General features: G+C 42.6%; 1 protein-coding gene across 3 annotated transcripts in view; it reads right to left on the bottom strand.

Moving 5' to 3' along the window:
- RIOX2 (ribosomal oxygenase 2) overlaps window positions 1-8,207 on the bottom strand; it is a 28,471-nt gene extending 20,264 nt beyond the window's left edge. For 2 of the 3 annotated variants that reach the window (XM_054577401.1, XM_054577403.1), the window contains exons 1-2: window positions 6,412-6,504; window positions 4,053-4,523 (exon numbers count right to left, since the gene is read on the bottom strand). In XM_054577401.1, the coding sequence (XP_054433376.1) occupies window positions 4,053-4,484 (432 nt within the window). In that variant the 5' untranslated portion in view covers window positions 4,485-4,523; window positions 6,412-6,504. Of the gene's footprint in view, window positions 1-4,052; window positions 4,524-6,411; window positions 6,505-8,058 lie in introns of those variants that run through there. The other variant, XM_054577402.1, reaches the window with a different exon arrangement.
- Between the last annotated feature and the right edge of the window lie 12,108 nt (window positions 8,208-20,315).

The following is a 20,315-nucleotide window of genomic DNA, read 5'->3' as shown; positions in this document are numbered from 1 at the left end:
AGAATAACCATATATTCCTGCAAGAGAGAAAGAAACCTCATTTTCCCAAGGCAGATGCATAGAGGGAGGTAGAAATTAGGCCACATAAATATCATCAGCATTTCCTATATGCCAGGCACTGTCTCTAAGTACTTACATATATTAATTACATAACATTCCCAATAACCCTGTCTTATAAGGTGCATAATATTATGATCAGCTTACAGATGAGGAAACCAAGACAAGAACACAGCTGGTAAATAATGAAGCCAGGATTCAAATCCAGACAGCCTAGCTCCAGAGCCCGTACCTTTAAACACAAGTCTATAATGCCGCCTTAAGGAATTATCTTAAAGACAAGTCAAAGGACACGGAAGAGCCAGGTTTCAGGCATATGAATGTATATTGAGCAGCACACAGAAAACACTGAAACATGTAAAGTATTTGCTGACTAAACCAATGACCACAGCTTAGGAATCAGTCCCACCACTGAACTGAAAAGGGATCTATAGTAAAAAAAATATCAAGTGAGAGGGAATTGGGTCAGTATGAAAAAAACTTCAGGAAGCACCTCTCTACAGACTACTGGGCTACTCTATTTATAGGTCTCAGCACTCAAGGGTTCTACTTAACACAGGAAAAATAATGTAATAGCATCTGAACAGCTATAACAAGTTAGTGCTCCCAAGGAGTCTAACTTACACCACGTAGGGGCCAGCAGGACCCTGCTCTGTAATTGCATATACTGTGACTGGAACCATTGGAAAGCCAGGGTGTCTCCCTTCTCAAATGGCCTGAGAGCTCAGTGTCTCCGGACCATATGGCAACTTTATGGCTCCCAGCTCAAACATCTGGGTCTGTAATTGATGAGTTTATGTCTCTTTTCTTCTTAAAGATTACCGAAAACCCTATCAACTATACAATTTTCCCTTTTCTCCCGGGCCTCTAGCTTCTAAATCTGCCAAGTGTGGCCTACTACACAGAGATTTGAAGTCAATCAATTTCAGTCCAAGTTATAGTTCCAAGCTAGGTGACTTCAGCTTCTTTATTTGTAAAATGAAAACTCCCACCCTAAGACTGTGGGTAACAGCAAAAAACAAATAACTTCTCTCCAATCTTATTAAAACTGCAAAGCAATACATACAAGTGTTACTGCTTCCCCAACACTGACTTAGCCACAACCAAGGCTCCTGAAATCTGTCTTCTCCTTTAACTTATGACTCCCAATTATGACTGGAGATGCCAAGGAGGACCCCGTAACAATGATGGGAAGGTGGAAGCCTCTCCCAGCTGGGTACAACCTCCTCTCTCCAGACTCACCCACACAGTCAAAACTGAATGCACGGCTCAGACCAGAAGCCCATGCATACACCTAAAGAGAGGCAAAAACAAACATGATGAAAGCCCTACCTTTCAATTACCACCTTTCAAAGTATAGTAAGAAAATGCCTTGAATTTGGAGTCTGAAGTCCTTCCTTAGTAGCTATGAAAAGTCACACCTGTGAATTCCAGGTTTTTACATGTAAAATGGAGACCACAATGACTTCTCTATTTCAAAGGTCTGTTGGAAGGTTCAAATGCTAACATGCAAACCCAGGCTGGTGTGGCTCAGTGGACTGAATGCCACCCTGCAAACCAAAGGCTCACTGGTTTGATTCCCAGTCAGAGCACATGCCTGGGTTGTATGCCAGGTCCCCAGTGGGGGGCACACAAAAGGCAACCAAACATTAATGTTTCTCTCCCTCTCTTTCTCCCTCTCTTCACCTCTCTAAAAATAAACAAATAAAATCTTAAAAAAAAAAAGTTAACATGCACGTGAGTACTTGGTAAACTCACCCAGATGTTTGATATATGGATTACATTACACTTACTTTGTTCCCCACCTACTTACAGCTCTCTGGTTGACTCATTTCCAGACTAACTAGAATAAGCTGTGCACATTCTAAGACCCAATAAACAAGGGGATGACCTGCCTCTAAACTTTCTATCCTGATATTACCATGACCATTCTTAAACAAATACACACAACATTAAACTTCCTAATACTCAGAACCCAGCTTCCAGTGCAAGAGGATGAGCTCCCACAGCTTAGAGGTCTCTCAACTGTTGACAATGGAAAGACCAAAAAACTAGGGTGTGCCCTAGTCTAGCCTGGGGACTGAATTTACACTTAGGAAGTTCATCTTTCCTGTTTTAATAAACATGGCCAAAGAGCTGAGTCCACACAGCAAAAACAAAAACAGAAACATTCCTGGCAACCTGGAATTGGAAAGGAGGAATGTCCAAGGCTTAAGTAAATAAGCAGAGAAAAGCCCAAGATGATTCTAAAGTAGAGAAAAGGCAGCCAAAGAGGACACCACACATATGACAAATAACTTTCTACTAGTCTGTAACCAAATTACATGTAATCAACTTCTTTGATCTTTTATGTTCATAGTTTTTAGGTATCTACAACTCACTCTTTTAAAAAGTGCTGCTTCACCCCTGACTAGTGTGACTCAGTGGGGTGAGCGCTGTCCTGCAAACCAAAAGGTCGCCGGTTAGATTCCAGTCAGGGCACATGCCTGGGTTGCAGGCCAGGTCCCTGGCTGGGGACATGTAAGAGGCAACCAAGGTTTCTCTCACACACCAATGTTTCTCTCCCTTCCCCTCTCCCCCAAAATAAATAAAACCTTATTTTAAAAAGTGCTGCTTCCAAAAAATAATAAAATTTTTTAAAGGGCTGCTTCCACCCAGGTAAAAAGTCAAGAACTGGCTCAGAGAGAAGCAACACTGAATTCAAATCATGACTTGGTTTGGCAAGTGATTTATTGGTTTAGCATTCCTTTTGGGTACTGGGGCCAAAAGCTTGGCATTTCTGGGACATTTTAACTTTGTATGATCAAGATGTAATATCTGGAATCAGAATTTCTGCTGAAAAATCTAAGAGCACTTAAACTTTATCTAGAATACAGATAGGTTCAGGATCCTTTAGACAAGAAAGGGAATCATTCACCAGATTATGCACCAGATGGGCATACTGGGGTCCAACAAGCTGTCTGTTGGGTTCAGTCATGGGAAACGTTATTGGTAAAGTCCCAGGAGCCACCAACAAAGCTAGAACTGCCCTCGTCAATATGGAACCTCATGAACTGCTCTTCCTTCTCCTCCCATGCTGTCACTTTGATTCAGCCATGGGTCACAGAAGCAGATTTCTGAATGGGGATAAAACTAAAACCCGGGACAGGCCATTGATTGTTCTGGGCCACCTGTGATGTACAGACCTCAAACCTCTACAAAAGTATATTAGCTTATCCTGAGTCTGCATTTTATAAATGCAGGAGCTGAGTGCAGAGGAGGCAAATTATTTCTCAAATGTCAATCACTGACGTAGAAAAATAAAAAGCGACCCAGTCTTTCAGACTTGCAAATCGAAGCTGCCCTACACGGGTGACTGCCACCCCTGCAGCAGCCCTGCAGGGCCCGGCTCTTCGCTGCTACGCGGGTGGGCTGCTGTCCATAAGGGTGAAATCTCTTTCTTGAACATAAAACCGGTATGCGCCTGGCCACAGTTCGGAAGCTCTGCCTAGGCCGATGCAGGCAGTAAAGGGAGGGAACTTCAAGAAGAAAATGACCTCCCTGATGCAATCATGCCTTAAATTATGACAGGACAAACCCAACAGAAATGTCTACCTGCACACCAAAACATACACCAGCCCACAGAACATGCCCCAGAAGCATAACAGTACTTTAATAAGCATTATAAACTAGCAGTGTAATTTAGTTTTTGTAGCTCTAATGACACGAAATCATGTCCATCCTGAACGTTGGACATTTTCTAACAATTTAGCCAAAAGATAACAAAGTCTCCTAATTTGGGATGCATGTGAAGAAGAAACAGGTGCTAGGTACTAACTCTTCTCAAGCTGGTGGGAAGCAAATTATCATCAAACCACAAGTTCACCCCGAGATGATCTGTGGCCAAATCTGTGGCCCGAGATGATCTGTGGCCAAATCTGTGGCCCGAGATGATCTGTGGCCAAATGTAACACTTTAACACAAACGAGGATTCTACAATGTGGGGCACCTGTTACCTTAAATCTCTGAGGTTGGTGAAACTGAATCGTTGCCCTTTTCTGATCAAAATCTTTTCTCAGCTGAAGAAAGTGCACTTTGCCATCTTTATTTAAAACCTTCTTCTTCCCATTGACACACCGGCAGACATTTATGTCTCTTCCATAGTACATACCCCGGCTGCACAGACTCTTCAGATCTGGTAACTTGAAAAGGGACTGGTAATATGCGGCCAGCGCAGGGTCATCTCTCTGAATGAGAAGGGGCTTCTGCTCCCAGAATTCCTTGAAAAAAGTCTCTGTCTTGATGGGTGAAATTAAACTTTGAAACAAATCACTGGGGCTGTCAAAGTTTAAAGTGAAGGGCCCCCCAGCTGCCTCCACCTTCAGCTGTTTACGGGGAACAGGCCCCTCTTCCTTCACAGTCCCCGTGGGCTTTGCTTTCTTTGGCATCGTTCTGTCTTCAAGACAAGGCTGTGAGGAAATGCAAACCTACCAAAAGAAAAAGAACATGTGTTGGTGTTAGCAGATTATGCACACACAACTGCGTGACCATCACGCTCTCATGAGACTATTTGTAAGTCAAGGCCTGTTCTCGCAGGATGTGATACAACCTTAAGCCAACACAATTTCTTCCAAAGTATGATTCGGCCTCAAATACCAGATTACATATTCATCTAAGGGAAATCGTGTTTTCCTAGTACACAAGCACTAAGTTGTAGAATCCATTGTTTGTTTATTAGGGAGTATAATTATCCCAACATAAATGATTCAACTATCTCAGCAATTCCCAGCCACAGCTTTAGCCTGAGGCCATTGACACAGCAAAATCAAACATCTTTAACTGGTGGCCACTGACACGGCGAAATCGAAAATCTTTCATTTGCCTTCAATCAGCACCACGTCCCAAATCTAACGAGGTGTACTTTGAGTTGCGAACACTTGACTCAGCGCTACCCACAGCTGCCCACTGACAGGCGCTCTCACCGCAGCAACCCCTGCCCCCACCTGCTGTTCAGGCAACTAACACGTCCTGGCCAGTGGTGTCATCTGGTGGCCGCAGCAAGAAGTTGCCTGCTCCCAAGTCTTCCTCAACCAGGTGAACCACCTCGCTTCCAAATCTCAGCTTATTCCTGAGAAGTGCCACTTTATCAGAAAACTCTCCCCCATTTAAAAAAAACAAACAAACAAACAAACCCTAATTAGAACTGAAAAGTGAAGGCTAAAGATAGTTATATCCCAAATCTTTAAAAAGCTGTAACTTTTCAACATTAAATCCCAACATCATTAACCTCTGCCACAGCACTCCTCCATCTTGAACGTGCACACACAATGCCTGGGCATCAAGATCTGAGGCGGGGCTGATATTCCGCGTTTCCAACTAGCGCTCCCAGGCAGTGAGCCGCTGCTGGTCCACAGACCACACAGGAGCAGCAGAAAGAGCAACGTTCCCAAGCACTGCCAAACCTCTCTCAGAACTGCCCCCAAACCACAACTACAGTCACGTTTATGCAAGCGTCCTTCATCTGGGGTTCAAGAATGCTAATTCTAATTTTATGAATCTCTTGAAACTGCAAATTTCTATTTAAACTTTTTTTTTTCCTGGGAGGGAGTGGGAGGTCCATTGTTTTCACCAGATTCTTAAAGGAGTCTCTGTCCCCAAAAAAAGCTTATAAAAATCTGCACTTATAAAAAACAAATTTTCCCAGTAACTTATTTATAGATATTAAGGTTTCCTAGTTTGTTGGGCTGTCAGAATTGCAAAAACACTGTTTTCTGCTCCTTTGTTATTACAACAAAGCTGTATTTGAACTATAATGTGAATTAAATAGTCTGGCCTGGGAATAAACCCTGGAACAACTTGTTATACAGTGAAACTAGTTTATAAATAAACCTTTAGAATGTAACCCAAATGTAAACTGAACAAATTGGGAAGTGGAAATGTCAAAATACAAAACTAGTGACCTCATTTCAGCTTCTAAATTTTGTACCCACAAATAGATCAGATCAAGTGCTTTTGGTAGGGAAACAGGGTGATGGTGGAAAACTAATAAAAATAGATATTATAAGCTTGCATTGGAGAGGTAAGGGCTTAAGCTTAGACCAAAACTAACTTCAGTATTTTAAGTTACATCATCAATGAGACAAAAGCTTGCTTAAAATGTTTCTTTCCTACTTCTAAGTTTTCCAGACCATTTTGATTTCTCAACCAAAGAATCAAGACTTCAGTGAGACAACATATTGCTAGTACTTGGAACCCAGATATGAAAACAGATTAGCCAAGCACACTGTTGTTTTACGAAAGGCCAGTTTACGTTGACATCAGGGAATTCTAAGTTCAGGACTCCTCGCCTCTATTTGAATGGTAAGAGAGACTCACTGTGTCTCAGTTGTTTGTGCAAACAATGTGGTTTATCCTGAACATCTGTTTTCCTTCTGGGAGTATGGGATTTTGGTAGTTCCAGGCAGAGGGCACTTAGGTGACCAGCTCCCTATATTAAAAAAAAAAAAAAAATCTTGGGCACTGAGTGTGTACTGAGCTTCCCTGTTTGGCAACTGTGTAGCTGTCACAACTAGTTGCTGGAACAATTAAGCACTTGGTTTCCTTTTGCTGTAATCAATCAGCTGAAAGTCTTGGCAAGCCACTGAACCCAGGAATGGTCTTGGGGAGCCCCAATAATTTGCTCACATTTAATTTTTAAAAACATTGTTTCAGAAGGTTTGTATCATTGAAAGTACCCAAGGATGAAAAAGTAATCTCATATTCAGCCACACATCTCTTATCCCTCACAATCAGTAAGTTTAAAATTTAAGGGATATGAGCAGCAGGAAGATACACATGAAAGGTTTTTCTTTAAGCAGAGTATATAAATACAGTATAAGCACACTCCCCAGAAAGTATAGTTAAACAAAGTACGTGGAATACTTAAGCCAAAAATAAAATCACTTAAAGGATTTTTTCCATCTACAATCACTAACAAATAAACCCTAACACTGCATAACAAATGCTTTTGTTAGAATATACATTTCACTACTTAATCTGCCAAAAGTTACATCATTTATTGTTTCTCTATGTTCACACTGAACTGATTTGAGGTTCAGTTAATTGAAACCGAGTTTAGAGGTTACTGGAAAAATATACTGTTTCTCTGATTCTCACACTACCCATAGTGTAAAATAACAATTCTTTTTAACAGCCACACTACACAGAACATGCAAAAAATTGTAAGATGCATCCCAATTTCAGAAACAGTAACAAAGTATATCTGAGAATCTAAGAAATATAATAACCAAGAGAATGCTTTGTCCAGAAAAATAGAGCCCACACAAGCCTGCCTATAAATCTCACAGACCACCCAAACAGAAGTGACAGTAAATATTTTTATAAAGCTAGAAGGGAAAAAAAGCAAGCTTTTAAGAAGTAATTTACACAAATACCGGATTATTATGTCATCCACTAAAACTAATATGTCAATTATATTTCTATGTCAATTATATTTCAGTTAGAAAAAGTAAAAACAAAAGCAATTGTCCAATTTGAGTTGACTATAATAACTAAAATGTAAAATGATTAAATCAAAAGAAGAGATTCAAGGTTCGTATTTTACTAACTGCACACAGATTTTTAAAAATAATAAACTAAACAATTCTGAAGGATTAAAACTCAACAAGAAAATCAATATTGATACCCATTCTACAGTGTCCTAACCTTGTCTATGGGAATATGAGCTAACAAGAAGCCGTAACACACCTTCATAAGGGAAAGGACAGCTGATCTGCCCGCTCCCAGACCCTAGCAGAGACAGTGGCACATAGATCTCGCGGAAATGTTTGCTGAGTTAATTTTTCCCCCTTTTTCATATTTTGTATATGATCTTAGAGAAAAATCTCAAAAGCCTTACAGAAAACAAAGTCGAGGGAAACACGGTTTGTTCAGTACGGATTATTCTTCTGACAGCAGCTGGCCCTTTGGTATTCAGCAGCATTGTCAGAGCAGAAAGGCACCTTAGCCATCAGTGGTTATTACCAATTAGGGGAGGGAGGTGTGTCTTTATCATCTTCAGAGCAGTATTTCACAGCGCGGTGCAGTGAACGAACGGGGAACGCTCGTTCATGGGCCCATTTCTGGGCCCCACATCAAGCCTACTGGATTAGCACTTCTGGCCGCTGGGGCCCAGAAACCTGCATTAATATAGTATGTTCTCTAAATAAATTTTAGATCCACTAACAGAGCGGATGACAGTCGAACTCAGTTCAATTAAATCCATACACACACACCCCTACCGGACAGAAATGATGTGTTGCCTGGCACAAAGTTGTTTAGGCCCTTAGAAATGTCTATCAGTTCAGAGAAGGAAAACTGGTTCTCCTGTTGACCTAAAGCTGTGATCACCAGTTACTTTTCTGGTTCAATTTTAGAGGGAAAAAATGGACTGCACCTCATTAATGTACTTTAGTGACCATGACGTTGCAAAGGATGGGGCCAGAGAGGCAAAGGGATGGTGGAAGAAGCTGGGTAAATCAGGCTCCTCCACTTAAACATAAGCCCAGTGGTAACAAAAGCCTGGCGCCGAATTTATAACTAATTAGTGGAGTAATTCGATCCCATAACTCCCAGGACTCTACTTCTGAAAACACAGTACACAGCCTGGTCTGACTAACCTGTTGGACAACCAACTGACGGGCAGCGTTCTAGAAAAATCTGGCAATGAATGACTAGGAAGGGTAGGCTGTAATTTTAAAGTCAGGGTGGGACAGAGAGACGCCGCTGCCCTCGCCCCGACCCCTGATTTCCTCCGTGTGAAGCCTGTCTCTCAGGCCCGACCTGAATCCCAGGAGCAAAGCCCACGTGGCGGCCGCGCTCGCACACAGCCCGGCCGCGCTCCCGGCCCAACCTCCAAACTTTCCGTGCGCTCGTTCCCGGTCTCCAGACCGCCGGCGGAGCACGTGGGCTGCTCCCGGTGCCCAGGCCCTCGCGAGCCGACTCCTGGACCCGGGCAGCGTCAGGCTAGACACGTCCACGCTGTCCCGGCCCCAAACAGCACGTCGGCGGGCGCCCCCCGCCCCAGGCCCGGCCGCACCGAAGCTCCCAGCCCAAGCCCCAGGAAGGGGCCTCGAGGATCCTCTCCCCTTCCCCCCGCCCCCGACCCGCGCTCGGGCGCCCGGGGGCAGCGCCAGGCCCTGCCGGTGGCGGCGCGAAGCAGCAAGCCCGGACCGCTCCACTCACCCTGGCCTGTTGCGCGCGGCCGCGAGCCCCGGGGGCGCCGGCGCTGGCTGGGGGCGGGGCGGCGTGCACACGCTCCCGGGCGGCGCGCTGGGCCCCGGTTCCCCGCCCGCGGGCCCGCAGGGTGGGTGCTACCGGCGTCTGGTCCCCTCGGGTGTTCTGTATTCACAGGCACAGTTTTCTTTTTTTGCTGTTAAAGAAAATAAATTGGTTACGCTTGCTTTGCTTTTTTTTTTTTCTTTTTCTTTCTTTCTTTTTTTTTTTTTTTTTTTTTTTTTTGAGTCGGGGGCCGGATGAACCTCTAGATTTGGGGATGTGTTCTAGTACAACCCTGTTGCTTTAGTGACTGGGGAAACTGAGGCCCGGAGAAGGCGAGCTGCCCAAGTTTAGGGAGCTGGTGATCCAGGTTGTCCACTGCTTGCTTTTGGGCTCTCTATGCGACGCTCTGCTGTTTTATACTAAATCAACTGTAATTTATATCACTGTGCTCCTGGAGAGAGAATTAATCCTGGTTTTAAAAGGATCTGGAAGTTTTGTTACTGTGGCTATAGAAGCAAAGAACAAAACAATTATATAAGTAATTTGGGCCTAAATCTCTCTCCTTTGACTCTAATTTGGGTGGGGAGGCTCGAAGGAGTGCACAGGGAGGATCTGACACCCCTCTGCTTGAGCCAGTACCTTTCTTTGCTCTGTAGACAACCAAAGGACCCATAGGAAGTTATTTCATTCTGTCAAGATAATTGAGAGCTACAGCTGTGTCCTTTGGTCCAGTGACACATGAGCAAATGTGAACAAAGTATATACTCTTATCTAAGACTTGTCCCAAACTAACAATAGCAAGACTTAAATTGAGTTCTTCTGTCTGTCAGGCACCATGCTGGCTGGGTGTTTCACAGACTCCTCACTTCATCCTTGCCACTACCTTGTGATCTCCTCCATTTTACAGTTGAGGAAAGTGAGTCAGCAGGGGATACTACCTAACACAAGTAGGAAGCAGTAGAAACAAGATTGGAGCAAAACCAGTCCACAAGTTAGTCCTTTGTCATTGTTATCTACTTCCCAGTATACCCCACAAACTTTGGGTCAGATTCCAGTCAGAGAAATTTAGCCCTTTAAGAAAAGACTATGAAAAATAAAATAAAATAACATAACCGCTAACATATTTGATATTGGTAATACACTTTGCTCTTTATTTTGACTTCAAAGCATCTACTCAAGATAGTATGTAATAGTATTGATGTTACAGGGATTCAGAAAATGGTGAATTCTCACACATGTCCTTTACATGGGAAAGTGGTACTTTGTGTCTGTCATAAAGAAAAGTCCTGCCTTGGCCGGGTGGCTCAGAGCGTCCTCCCATGCACCAAAAGTTTGTGGATTTGATCCCAGCCAGGGCACATAATTAGGTTATAGGTTTGATCCTTGGTTAGGGCACAGATTAAAAATAAAAAATAAGAATAAATTTTAAAAGAAAGTAAAGTTCTAATATCAACACACACCCACACACACACGCACACACATACACAAAGCCATTTGCCAGTATATAGAAAAGTCCTAGGATATCTAACAGAACAAGAGTACAAATTGAAGCCAGCTCTACAAGGGAAAATCATACATCTTTTATAGGAGTCCCCTTTTTGCAAAATTATTTTTATTATACGTTATTGGTTATATTACAGTTGTCTCAATTTTTCCTCCTTTGCTCTGCTCCACCCAGCACCCCCCGACTCCCTCACACAATCCCCCCACCATTGTTCATGTCCATGGGTCATGGTATAATTTCTTTGGCTACTCCATTTCCTATGCTCTAGTTTACATCCCCATGGCTATTCTGTAACTACCTATTTGTACTTCTTCTTTTTTTTTTTATTGTGTTTAAAAGCAGGAATATACTATCTGTATCATTCCGCAACCTGTTTATTTGTATACTTCTTAATCCCCTCGCTTCTTTCCCTATTCCCCCACACACCTCTCCTATCTGGAAACCATCAAAACGCTCTCCATATCCATGATTCTGTCTCTGTTATTCCTGCTTGCTTAGTTTGTTTTTTACATTCAACTGTTGATAGTTTTTTGTTTGTTTGCCAATTATTTTTGTTCATAGTTATCTTCTTCTTCTTCTTAAATAAGTCCTTTTAACATTTCAAATAATAATGGTTTGGTGATGATGAACTCCTTTAGTTTTTTCTTGTCTGGGAAGCTCTTTATCTGCCCTTCAGTGCTACATGATAGCTTTGCTGGGTAGAGCAATCTTGGCTATAGGTCCCTGCCTTTCATGACTTTGAATATTTCTAGCCAATCTCTTCTAGTCTGCAAAATTTCTTTTGAGAAATCAGCTGACAGTCTTATGGATACTCCCTTATAGGTTACTAAGTTCTTTTGCTGCTTTTAAGATTCTCTCTTTATCTTGAACCTTTGGCATTTTAACTATGATGTGTCTTGGAGTGGGCCTCTTTCAATCCATTTTGTTTCGGACTCAGTGCTTTCTGGACTTACCTGTCTATTTCCTTCACCAAATTAAGGAAGTTTTCTTTCATTATTTTTTCAAATGGATTTCTAATTTCTTGCTCTTTCTCTTTTCTTTCTGGAATCTCTAAGATGCAAATGTTGGGCCACATGAAGTTGTCTCACAGGGTGCTTATACTATTCCCGTTTTGTTTTTTTAATTATTCTTTTTTCTTGTTCTGATTGGCTGCTTTTTGCTTCCTTATATTCCAAATCATTGATTTGATTCTTGACTTCATCCACTCTACTGTTGTTTCCCTATGAATTGTTCTTTATATCCATTAGAGTATCCTTTGTTTCTGATGGATCACTTGTATGCTGTTCAGGTCCTCACTAAGTTCCTTGAGCGTTGAGGACCACTTTGTATGGTATCGGGAATTGCAGCCCCGTGCAAGCTAGGCCCCCTGTCTGTAAGCCTCCACCGGAAAGCCAGGAATGCTGGGAGGCATGTGGACCAATACTAACACGGAGGGTACCCTGGGAAATCTGACCTAAAAAATGCAACATAATTACTGAAGCTTGCTCTGCTTTGCACTGCCCTGGTAAGGAAAACACCAGGTGTTTTACTTCACCACAAGAAGATAATTTCTGAGCCCCGAAAACTGTGCCTCAATGAGCATCTGATACCAACTTGTCTGACAGACCTTGATTTAAGACAAACCTCTGTATTTCTTCAATTTATTATCTACATCCTTTTGATGTAGATTGATAGGCTTTGCATGCATGCTGTGTACCCCTGCGCATATTGTTCTCAATAAAAGCCACTTCAAGAGAAGGGCTTGGGGCATTCTCCACTGGGGGGAATCGCCACCCCCTCTCCTGACGGGCAAATTGTGTCTGGTACAGTTTATTTACCCATCCACAGGGACCGGAGAGACTCTGCGGGACAGAGGCCTCCCTCAACTGACATCCTTGTAGCCAGCGTTTTGAATTCTGCAACTGGTAGGTTGCTCATCTCCATTTTGTTTAGTTCTTTTTCTAGAGTTTTGATCTGTTCTTTCAGTTGGACCATGTTTCTTTGTCTCTTCATTAGGGCAGTCTCCCTGTGTTTGTTTCTATGTATTAGGTAGAACTGCTATGACTCCCTGCTTTGGTAGTGTAGCCTAATATAGTAGGTGTCCTATAAGGTCCAGTGGCACCGTCCCCCCTATCACCAAAGCTGGGTACTCGAGGTGTGCCCTTCATGGGAGCTGAGTACACCCTCCTCTTGTAGTTGAGCCTTCGTTGCTGTTGGCAGGTCAATGGGAAGGATTTACCCAGGCCAGTCAGCTGCAAGGACTGGCTGTGACCACTAACCACCAACCACCTCCCTCAGTGGAGGATCAGCTGTATAGGGTCAGAGTGGTGGTGCTCCAGCCTAGCCTGTAGCTGTCCACTGGGTATCAAGTGATACAGGCCATGGTCAGTCCCCACCTGTGTTTTGCCAGGGCCACCCTGCCTGAGCTATAGAGCAATCTGAAAGAGCTGCTACTTGTGCTGGGCTTGGAGATTTCCAGGCAAAGCCAAGCTGTGAATCTAAGCTGGCTGCTGCTATTGCTGGGGCTAGGGCCACTTAGCAATAGGTATGTGGGCCTGGCTCTCACTAAGCCAGCTGTTGCTTGTTTGTAAAGATTTAGGAAGTTGTGAAGCCTGAATCAAGACAGCCACTCCTATGGAAAAGCTACTGTTAACAGCTATGTTTTGGGTGGGACGGAGCCTCAGGCGATCTCCATGGCAGGGCAAACAGTGTTAGCCAGGTTGATGGAGTCTCAGATATGGCACCCATCTGCCAGCTCTGTGGCTCTGCCCACCCTTCTGCCTGGAAGAGAGCTGTCCCCCGGCTCTTGAACTTTTACCCTGATGCCAGCCACTTCAGTTCCTCCCTGTATGCCACTGGTGCCTTTCAAGCTGCTACCCCAGTGCTGGAGCTCAGAGTGAGCCTGAGTAAGTCTGTGTGTTGGGTCTTTAAAAGGAACTGCTTTGAACTCCAGCAGTTTCTTCCACCGACTCAATCCCTGTTTGTTTTTGCAGCCAAAAGTTATGAAGAACACTATTCCTGGCACTGGAACCCTGGGCTGGGAGGCCTGTGTGGGCCTGGGACTCCTCACTCCCAAGGTGTCCCTCCCGAATTTTTATCCACCACACATGGGTGTGGGAACAGCCCCTTCCGCATCTCCACCCTCCTACGAGTCTGGGTGGTTGTGGTTTCTTTAATTCTGTAGTTGTCAGACTTTCATTCAACTCGATTTCTGCTGATTCTGAGTGATAGTTGTTCTATAATTTAGTTGTAATTTTGATGTTGTTGTGCAAGGAGGCAAGCCGTGCTTACCTATGCCATCGTATTGAACAGAAGTCCCCAACTTGATGCAAAACCAGCCTTTCCCCTGTGAGATTTTCTTTATAATCCAGATTTCTTAGCATGGCAAACAAAAACCTCATGTTCATTCCCTCTTTAAACCTAAACACAGTGCCTGTCATGTCTAAACAGAAAAGGGCCCTGAATGGTGTGGCCCAGTGGACGGAGCATCATCCCATGAACCAAAATGTTGATGGTTTCCCATCAGGACTCATGCCTGGGTTGTGGGCCAGGTCCCCAGCTGGGGGTGTGTAAGAGGCAATCAATTGATGTTTCTCTCCCTCTCTCCCTCTCCCTCCCTTCCCCTCTCTTTAAAAGTAAATAAATAAAATCTTTAGGAATAAATAAATAAATAAAGGGCACAGACTTGTATACCAAACTTCAGAAAGTCTCATTATTTCACAATAGAAAATGTTTAAAAAGAGTTCCTAAAGACATTGCAACTTTCATCTACTTTGAATTGGCTAAGCAAGGAGTGGTCAACAACACAATTTTGGAGGAAGCCTTTGAAGCATTCTTGTCAAAAATAAGTTTCTATAATGTATTGACCCTAGGATTAAAAGTAATAGCTCACCTTTCAAATGACCTAATTGATAATGAAATGTAGTTCAATGTTTCTTACAACAAATTAAGTGTCAATATATTGAAAAGGAGCTATTATTATTTTTTTCAGCGACTGTGAACTCTCTGTTCCACGCTTGCCCCATTGTGGGACAAAATGTATGAGTTAACAGTGAGTGAAACAGAACAACTGACAGGGCTGAACTTTAACTGAGCCCCTGTGGACCTGGAAGGTAACAGGAGTGGGGAAATTCCCCCCCCCACCACCATTTTGTTTTCTGAGAAGTGATCACCGTTCTCTCATATATCCTGAGATAAGACCCACCTCTCTCTTCCTCAGTGAATGTGGTTCCCTTGTGTACCCACCTCTTTGGATTTCTAGGCCCCTTGCTTTACTTGGAAATGTTCCTCATTAATGAAAGCCCTTTCTATTGTGATAGCCCCGTAAAATCTTCTCCTTAATTATCCAGTACATTTTGTCTTTCACAGATTCCTTAAGAGAAAAAAAGTTTCAACTCTTTGTTAAATCAGGGGATGGCAAATAACAATAGGAAAGTGATATGACTTTGAAATTTACCAGGACTTAACAGTGTGATCAAGTGTTTTAAAGCAATGTTTACAAGGACAATGTAGGTGGCTCTGTTACCAGACAAAAAAGCGAAGTTCATCCGCCTCCACCACAAAAACAAAACTTGTGAGGCAGGTGTTGATGCAAAAGGAAAGAGGTTTTATTTGGATGCCGCAGTCTGAGAGAATGGGGGCCTCCCCATCTCATAGCTTATCTCCTCCGCATAACCCAGGCAAAGCCCAGCCATCCTCAAGCAAGGCCAAAACAAAGGCAGTGCCCAGAGTTCTTTTGGAGCTCACAGGCAGCTGCTAAGCAGTCGTCCAGGTAGCTTAGCTTGTTCCCAGCTGCTTTCTGGTTTCAGATTCCCTCCTGGAGGCTGTGCATGGAGCTCACACAGCCATAGGTCATGCCGCTTCTAAGCCCACAAGGTCATGTGCTGCACCAGTGAATGCTTTACCAGGTCATGAAGACAGAGAGAGATTCCCTCCTGAAGGCCTGTCCAAGAGGACAGGCCAGGGCACCATCAGAGTGCAGGTCCCAAGCAATGAGTGACGACCAAGAGATGGTGTTTCTTTGTTCCCCTGGGATTATATTACCTGTTGTGTGGGATGGGCCAGGTACTTTCTCAGAATGACAAATTAACTTCGCGAAGTTCTGCATTCAACTGGCAGGCTGATCTCCCAACCAATCCCTTCTTTCCCCAGGCTAGACTAACAGGTCTCTTTGGTCCAGTGCCTCCCCCTGTCTCCATTCTGACCTCAGTGGCACATGAGTCTGCCTTCCCCTGCTCCCGTCCCCAATCTGGTACCAGAAGGCAGATAGGAGGGCTTTTTCCTCTATCCAATTATCTTGCTAGTCTTGCACATGCTCAGCCTAAGAACCTCTGGCAGGCGCCATCATGGCTGATGGGAGAGACTCCCTGATGCTCCTTCAGCTCTGTGCCTCACATGTCCTAGTCCCTGTATGCAGTGAGTTGCCTGCACTCAAGGACCACCAGAACCCTGGAAACCCCACACAGCCTCACAGGCAGCATCAAGGGCAGCCTCAGCAGGAGGAGGAGGGACTGAGTGTCTGGACTGGGGGCAGGTGTCCACAAGGCATGCACTTGGTCTCCCAGGCAGCACGGCCTCACAGCCCCACAGAAGAACAGCCTCGCTAAGAACTGTGAAACTCTGTCCTTGCCATGGCCCCCAGTGGTTTGCAAAGGCATACTTTGCTGCACACCATGCTGTCAGTACTTGAACCTTCAACCTCCATCCCCAGTGAGCATGGCTCGGTGCACAAGTGGCTCCCAAGTCCCATTCCCATGGCCTAGCTCTGTCTGCTCCAGGGGCCCCTCCCGTACAGCATGGAGGCGAGCTGGGGCGGCCGCCGTGCAGAGTGCCACTCATTCCAGGTCCCGGCAGCAACTGCTGCGGGGGCACGGAGCACGGAGCACGTCGCAGGGAGCCCGGTGCTCCCGGATCTGAGAGTTACCGTCCGGAGCCAGCTGAGATGGAAGCGGGGCTCAGAAGGGACTCTGAATGACACAGAGCCCATCCTAGGGTTGTCATGGATGGGGGAATAAACATGAGTCGTCAGCTTGCCAGGAGAGGGGATGTGGCACATCCTTCCAGTGGGGAAGGCCCAGAGTCCCTTTGTTCAAAGGCTTTTATTGAAAAGGTTATCCGTGGGGCTGGGTATCAGGAATGCACAGGTTATCCCATTACATCCATTTATTAGTGTTCACAGAGAATGGGTGATGTTTTGGAGAGAACAAATGGCAGGAACATACCGATTTACATGGGTCTTAGAGGAGATTAGTAAATAAGAGCTACAACTAAACATGAGAGCGTAGTTTAGTTGGAAATAGACAGCCAAGTCCAGAAAGCACAGAGAGTCCTAAACAAGATGGATGTAAACAGGCCCACAGAGACATCATAATTAAAATGCCAAAAGTTAAAGATAAAGAAACAATCTTAAAAGCAGCAAGAGAAAAGCAGTTAGTTATCTACAGGGGAGTATCCTAAGACTATCAGCTGATTTCTCAACGGAAACTTTGCCGGCTAGAAGGGATTGTCTAGAAATATTCAAAGTCATGAAAAGCAGAAACCTACAGCCAAGATTGCTCTACCCAGCAAAGCTATCATGTAGCATTGAAGGGCAGATAAAGAGCTTCCCAGGCAAGAAAAAACGAAACCATTATTATTTGAAATGTTAAAGGGACTTATTTAAGAAAAAGAAGATCAAAACTATGAAGAATAAAATGACAATAAACACTTATCTATTAACAATTGAATCTAAAAAACTAAGAAAGAAGAACAGGGACAGAATCATGGATACAGAGAGCATTTTGATGGTGGCCAGATGGGAAGGGGTGTGGGGAATGGATCAAGAGGTGAGGGTATTAAGTAGTGCAAATTAGTAGTCACAGAATAGCCATGGGGATGTAAAGTACAGTATAGGAAATGGAGTGGCCAAAGAACTTTAGGCATGACCCATGGCCATGAACAATGGTGTGGGGATGGTCTTAAGGAATAGGGGGTGCTGGATGTGGGAAGGCAAAGGGGGAAAAATTGGGACAACTTTAACAGCATAGTCAATAAAATATAATTTTTTTAAAAAACTATGGTAAACCCATTCAGTGGACTGCTCTGCAGCATATAAAATTAGTGTGCAGGGGAAAATGGCATGACCGTTATTTATGAAAAAAATTTTAAAAATAAAAGAACCTTGCTTATGATCTAGAGAATAAAATCTGATTACAATTGACTTAATTTAGACACATTTCTAAATAGAATGCAAGTTTAATAAGTCAAGGACTAGGTTCATCTTTAATTACTATATCCCCAGCACAGTGTTTGTTATGATATGTGTTTAAATTAATAAATTAAAGTATAGCCCTGACCATTGTGGCTCAGTTGTTGGGACGTCATCCCACAAAGCAAAGAGTTACTGGTTTGAATCCCACATGCCTTCACTGTAGATTGGTTCCCCAGTCAGTGCTCCTACGAGAAGAAACTGATGAATGTTTCTTTCTCACATTGATGTTTCTCTTCCTCTCTTTCTCTTTCCCTTCCTCTCACTCTAAAAATAAACAAGTATAATCTTTAAAAAATAAATAAAATAAAGTATATAAAAAATTATTCCACTAGAAAATATGTGTTATGCATATAAAAACTCTAAAACTAAACATCAAAATGCTGTTTAAGTCTGTGTTGATGATTCTTCTCTTGCCAATTTTTTTTAATTTTTATAATGAAATTGTATTTCTTTTGTAATCAGAACAAAAACAATAAAATTAAGTTAAAAAATATATCTCTTCCTAGCTTTTCCAGAGCAGTCCTACAAAATAGTCCATTTCTATATTTAGGCAGGTTTGAGTTGGCTGGCTGTTTCTTAATCTCAGAAAGCAGCTTATTTTCTGATATCCTTGAGTTTTATCCAAGCTTACCCCTCAGTGAGCAATCACACAGTCTGTTTCAGATTGTGACCAGTAAATGAATGGAAAATCAAAATAAGTTAACTATTACATACTATGTTACTCATATATTTCCCATGTAAATGTGATTTCATTCTTCTTGAAATAAGAACCAAACCAGAAACTTGATGGCTACCTAACAGAAAAGAAGCTCACAAGAACACCTCTGTTAGCACAGACTTCACATGCCACCACTGAGAGGAGAAGGGGCTGGCTAACATCCTAAGAGCTCACTCTGAATGCTCTAATAATTCTCTTGAGCAGTAAACATATTTTATTCTTCAGTGTTAGACATTTGTTACTGAAGAATACAATGCCTGTACTTCTAGACATTAATAAAAGTTATGTTTGATTGGGCAACGATCATGAATTAATGCTCCTTAAGAGCAATGCCAAGTATATGTGTAGTAAGATAAGAGACCCCTTCTTGTAGCCTAGATTACCAAATGTATTCAGTGATGCATTTGACTTAAAATTGTGAAAAGAATATGCTCAGGGGAAGCATTAAACATCCTGAATGTTATCGTTCAAAGCAGAAGAAAAACAGCCATGTCTGAAGAATCAGAGTGGGAAGCAGGGAGCAGTGTAGATTTGTTCTGTTTACTTATAGATTTGTCCTTTAAAAAAAAAAAACAGTTATATACAGAGTATGTCAGAATCAGAAATGTTTATCCAACTGTAGTGCTCTGCTTAAATAATAGTAACAAATTCCTAAAGGACCATCGAAATATTAATCTGTTCTGTATTTTGAAAATATAATCCTGCAAAAATACCATCCCTTTTAGGTCAAGCTTAAAAACTATTAAGTAAATAGTTATAAATTTTATTTATGGTCTATCTACAATTAAATGGAGAAAAGTTTTAAATAAATTATATTAGCTCAAGTTTGGATGGTTTCCTAGGAAAATATAATCCTTGGAAAGTTCTGAAAGAATGGGAAAAGTTGTATTAAGAAAATAATATAAAGTATTCCGGAATTAACCTGCCCATGAGGGAAGTCATAATAGAAAAAGAATTTGCTTTTAAATCTCTTACACCCAGGGGGAAGATAAGTTTCTAAAACACTATGTCATTCACAGCAAAGATCAAGACCAATGTTATTTGGAAACAAGGAGGAAGTTTTTTTGTCTCTTCACTGGCATTAAATAATTCAAATAATTTTAGTTCACTTTATGGTGAAATAAATGTCAATACACTGAAAATAATACGTTTAATTTATTTCCCTTAATTCAATCACAGAAATCAAAATAGGAAGGGAAATGTATTATGCTTCCTATGATGGACTTATCTCTAAATGGAATCTTTTTTACAAAATACTCAACACAAAAGTGTACACACAACCAGTCAACACAAAATAAATGCTGATCATTAGAGGTTTTTCTGCTCAACAAACATCTATTCAATACCCACTTGACCTGATTTACTTGGTTCAGCCAAAGTTACTAAAGATTACTATGGGATATATAAATTTTATTCAATTTGTCACTCAATACCACATCTGGAAGCATCTTCAGTTATTTATAAATTGAGAGTCCACATTCCTTCGTGAACGTTATTTTCCTTTCTTTGGTGCCCCTTTTCTAGAACTCAGTACAGTATGGAAACCTCTAATTCAACATCCATTGCGTTTG

The sequence above is a fragment of the Pteronotus mesoamericanus genome, unplaced genomic scaffold (genome assembly GCF_021234165.1).
Source record: "Pteronotus mesoamericanus isolate MK-2021 breed Mesoamerican mustached bat unplaced genomic scaffold, CSHL_Meso_final contig_42, whole genome shotgun sequence".
Lineage (NCBI taxonomy): Eukaryota > Metazoa > Chordata > Mammalia > Chiroptera > Mormoopidae > Pteronotus > Pteronotus mesoamericanus.
This window is presented reverse-complemented; position numbering and strand designations above follow the sequence as displayed.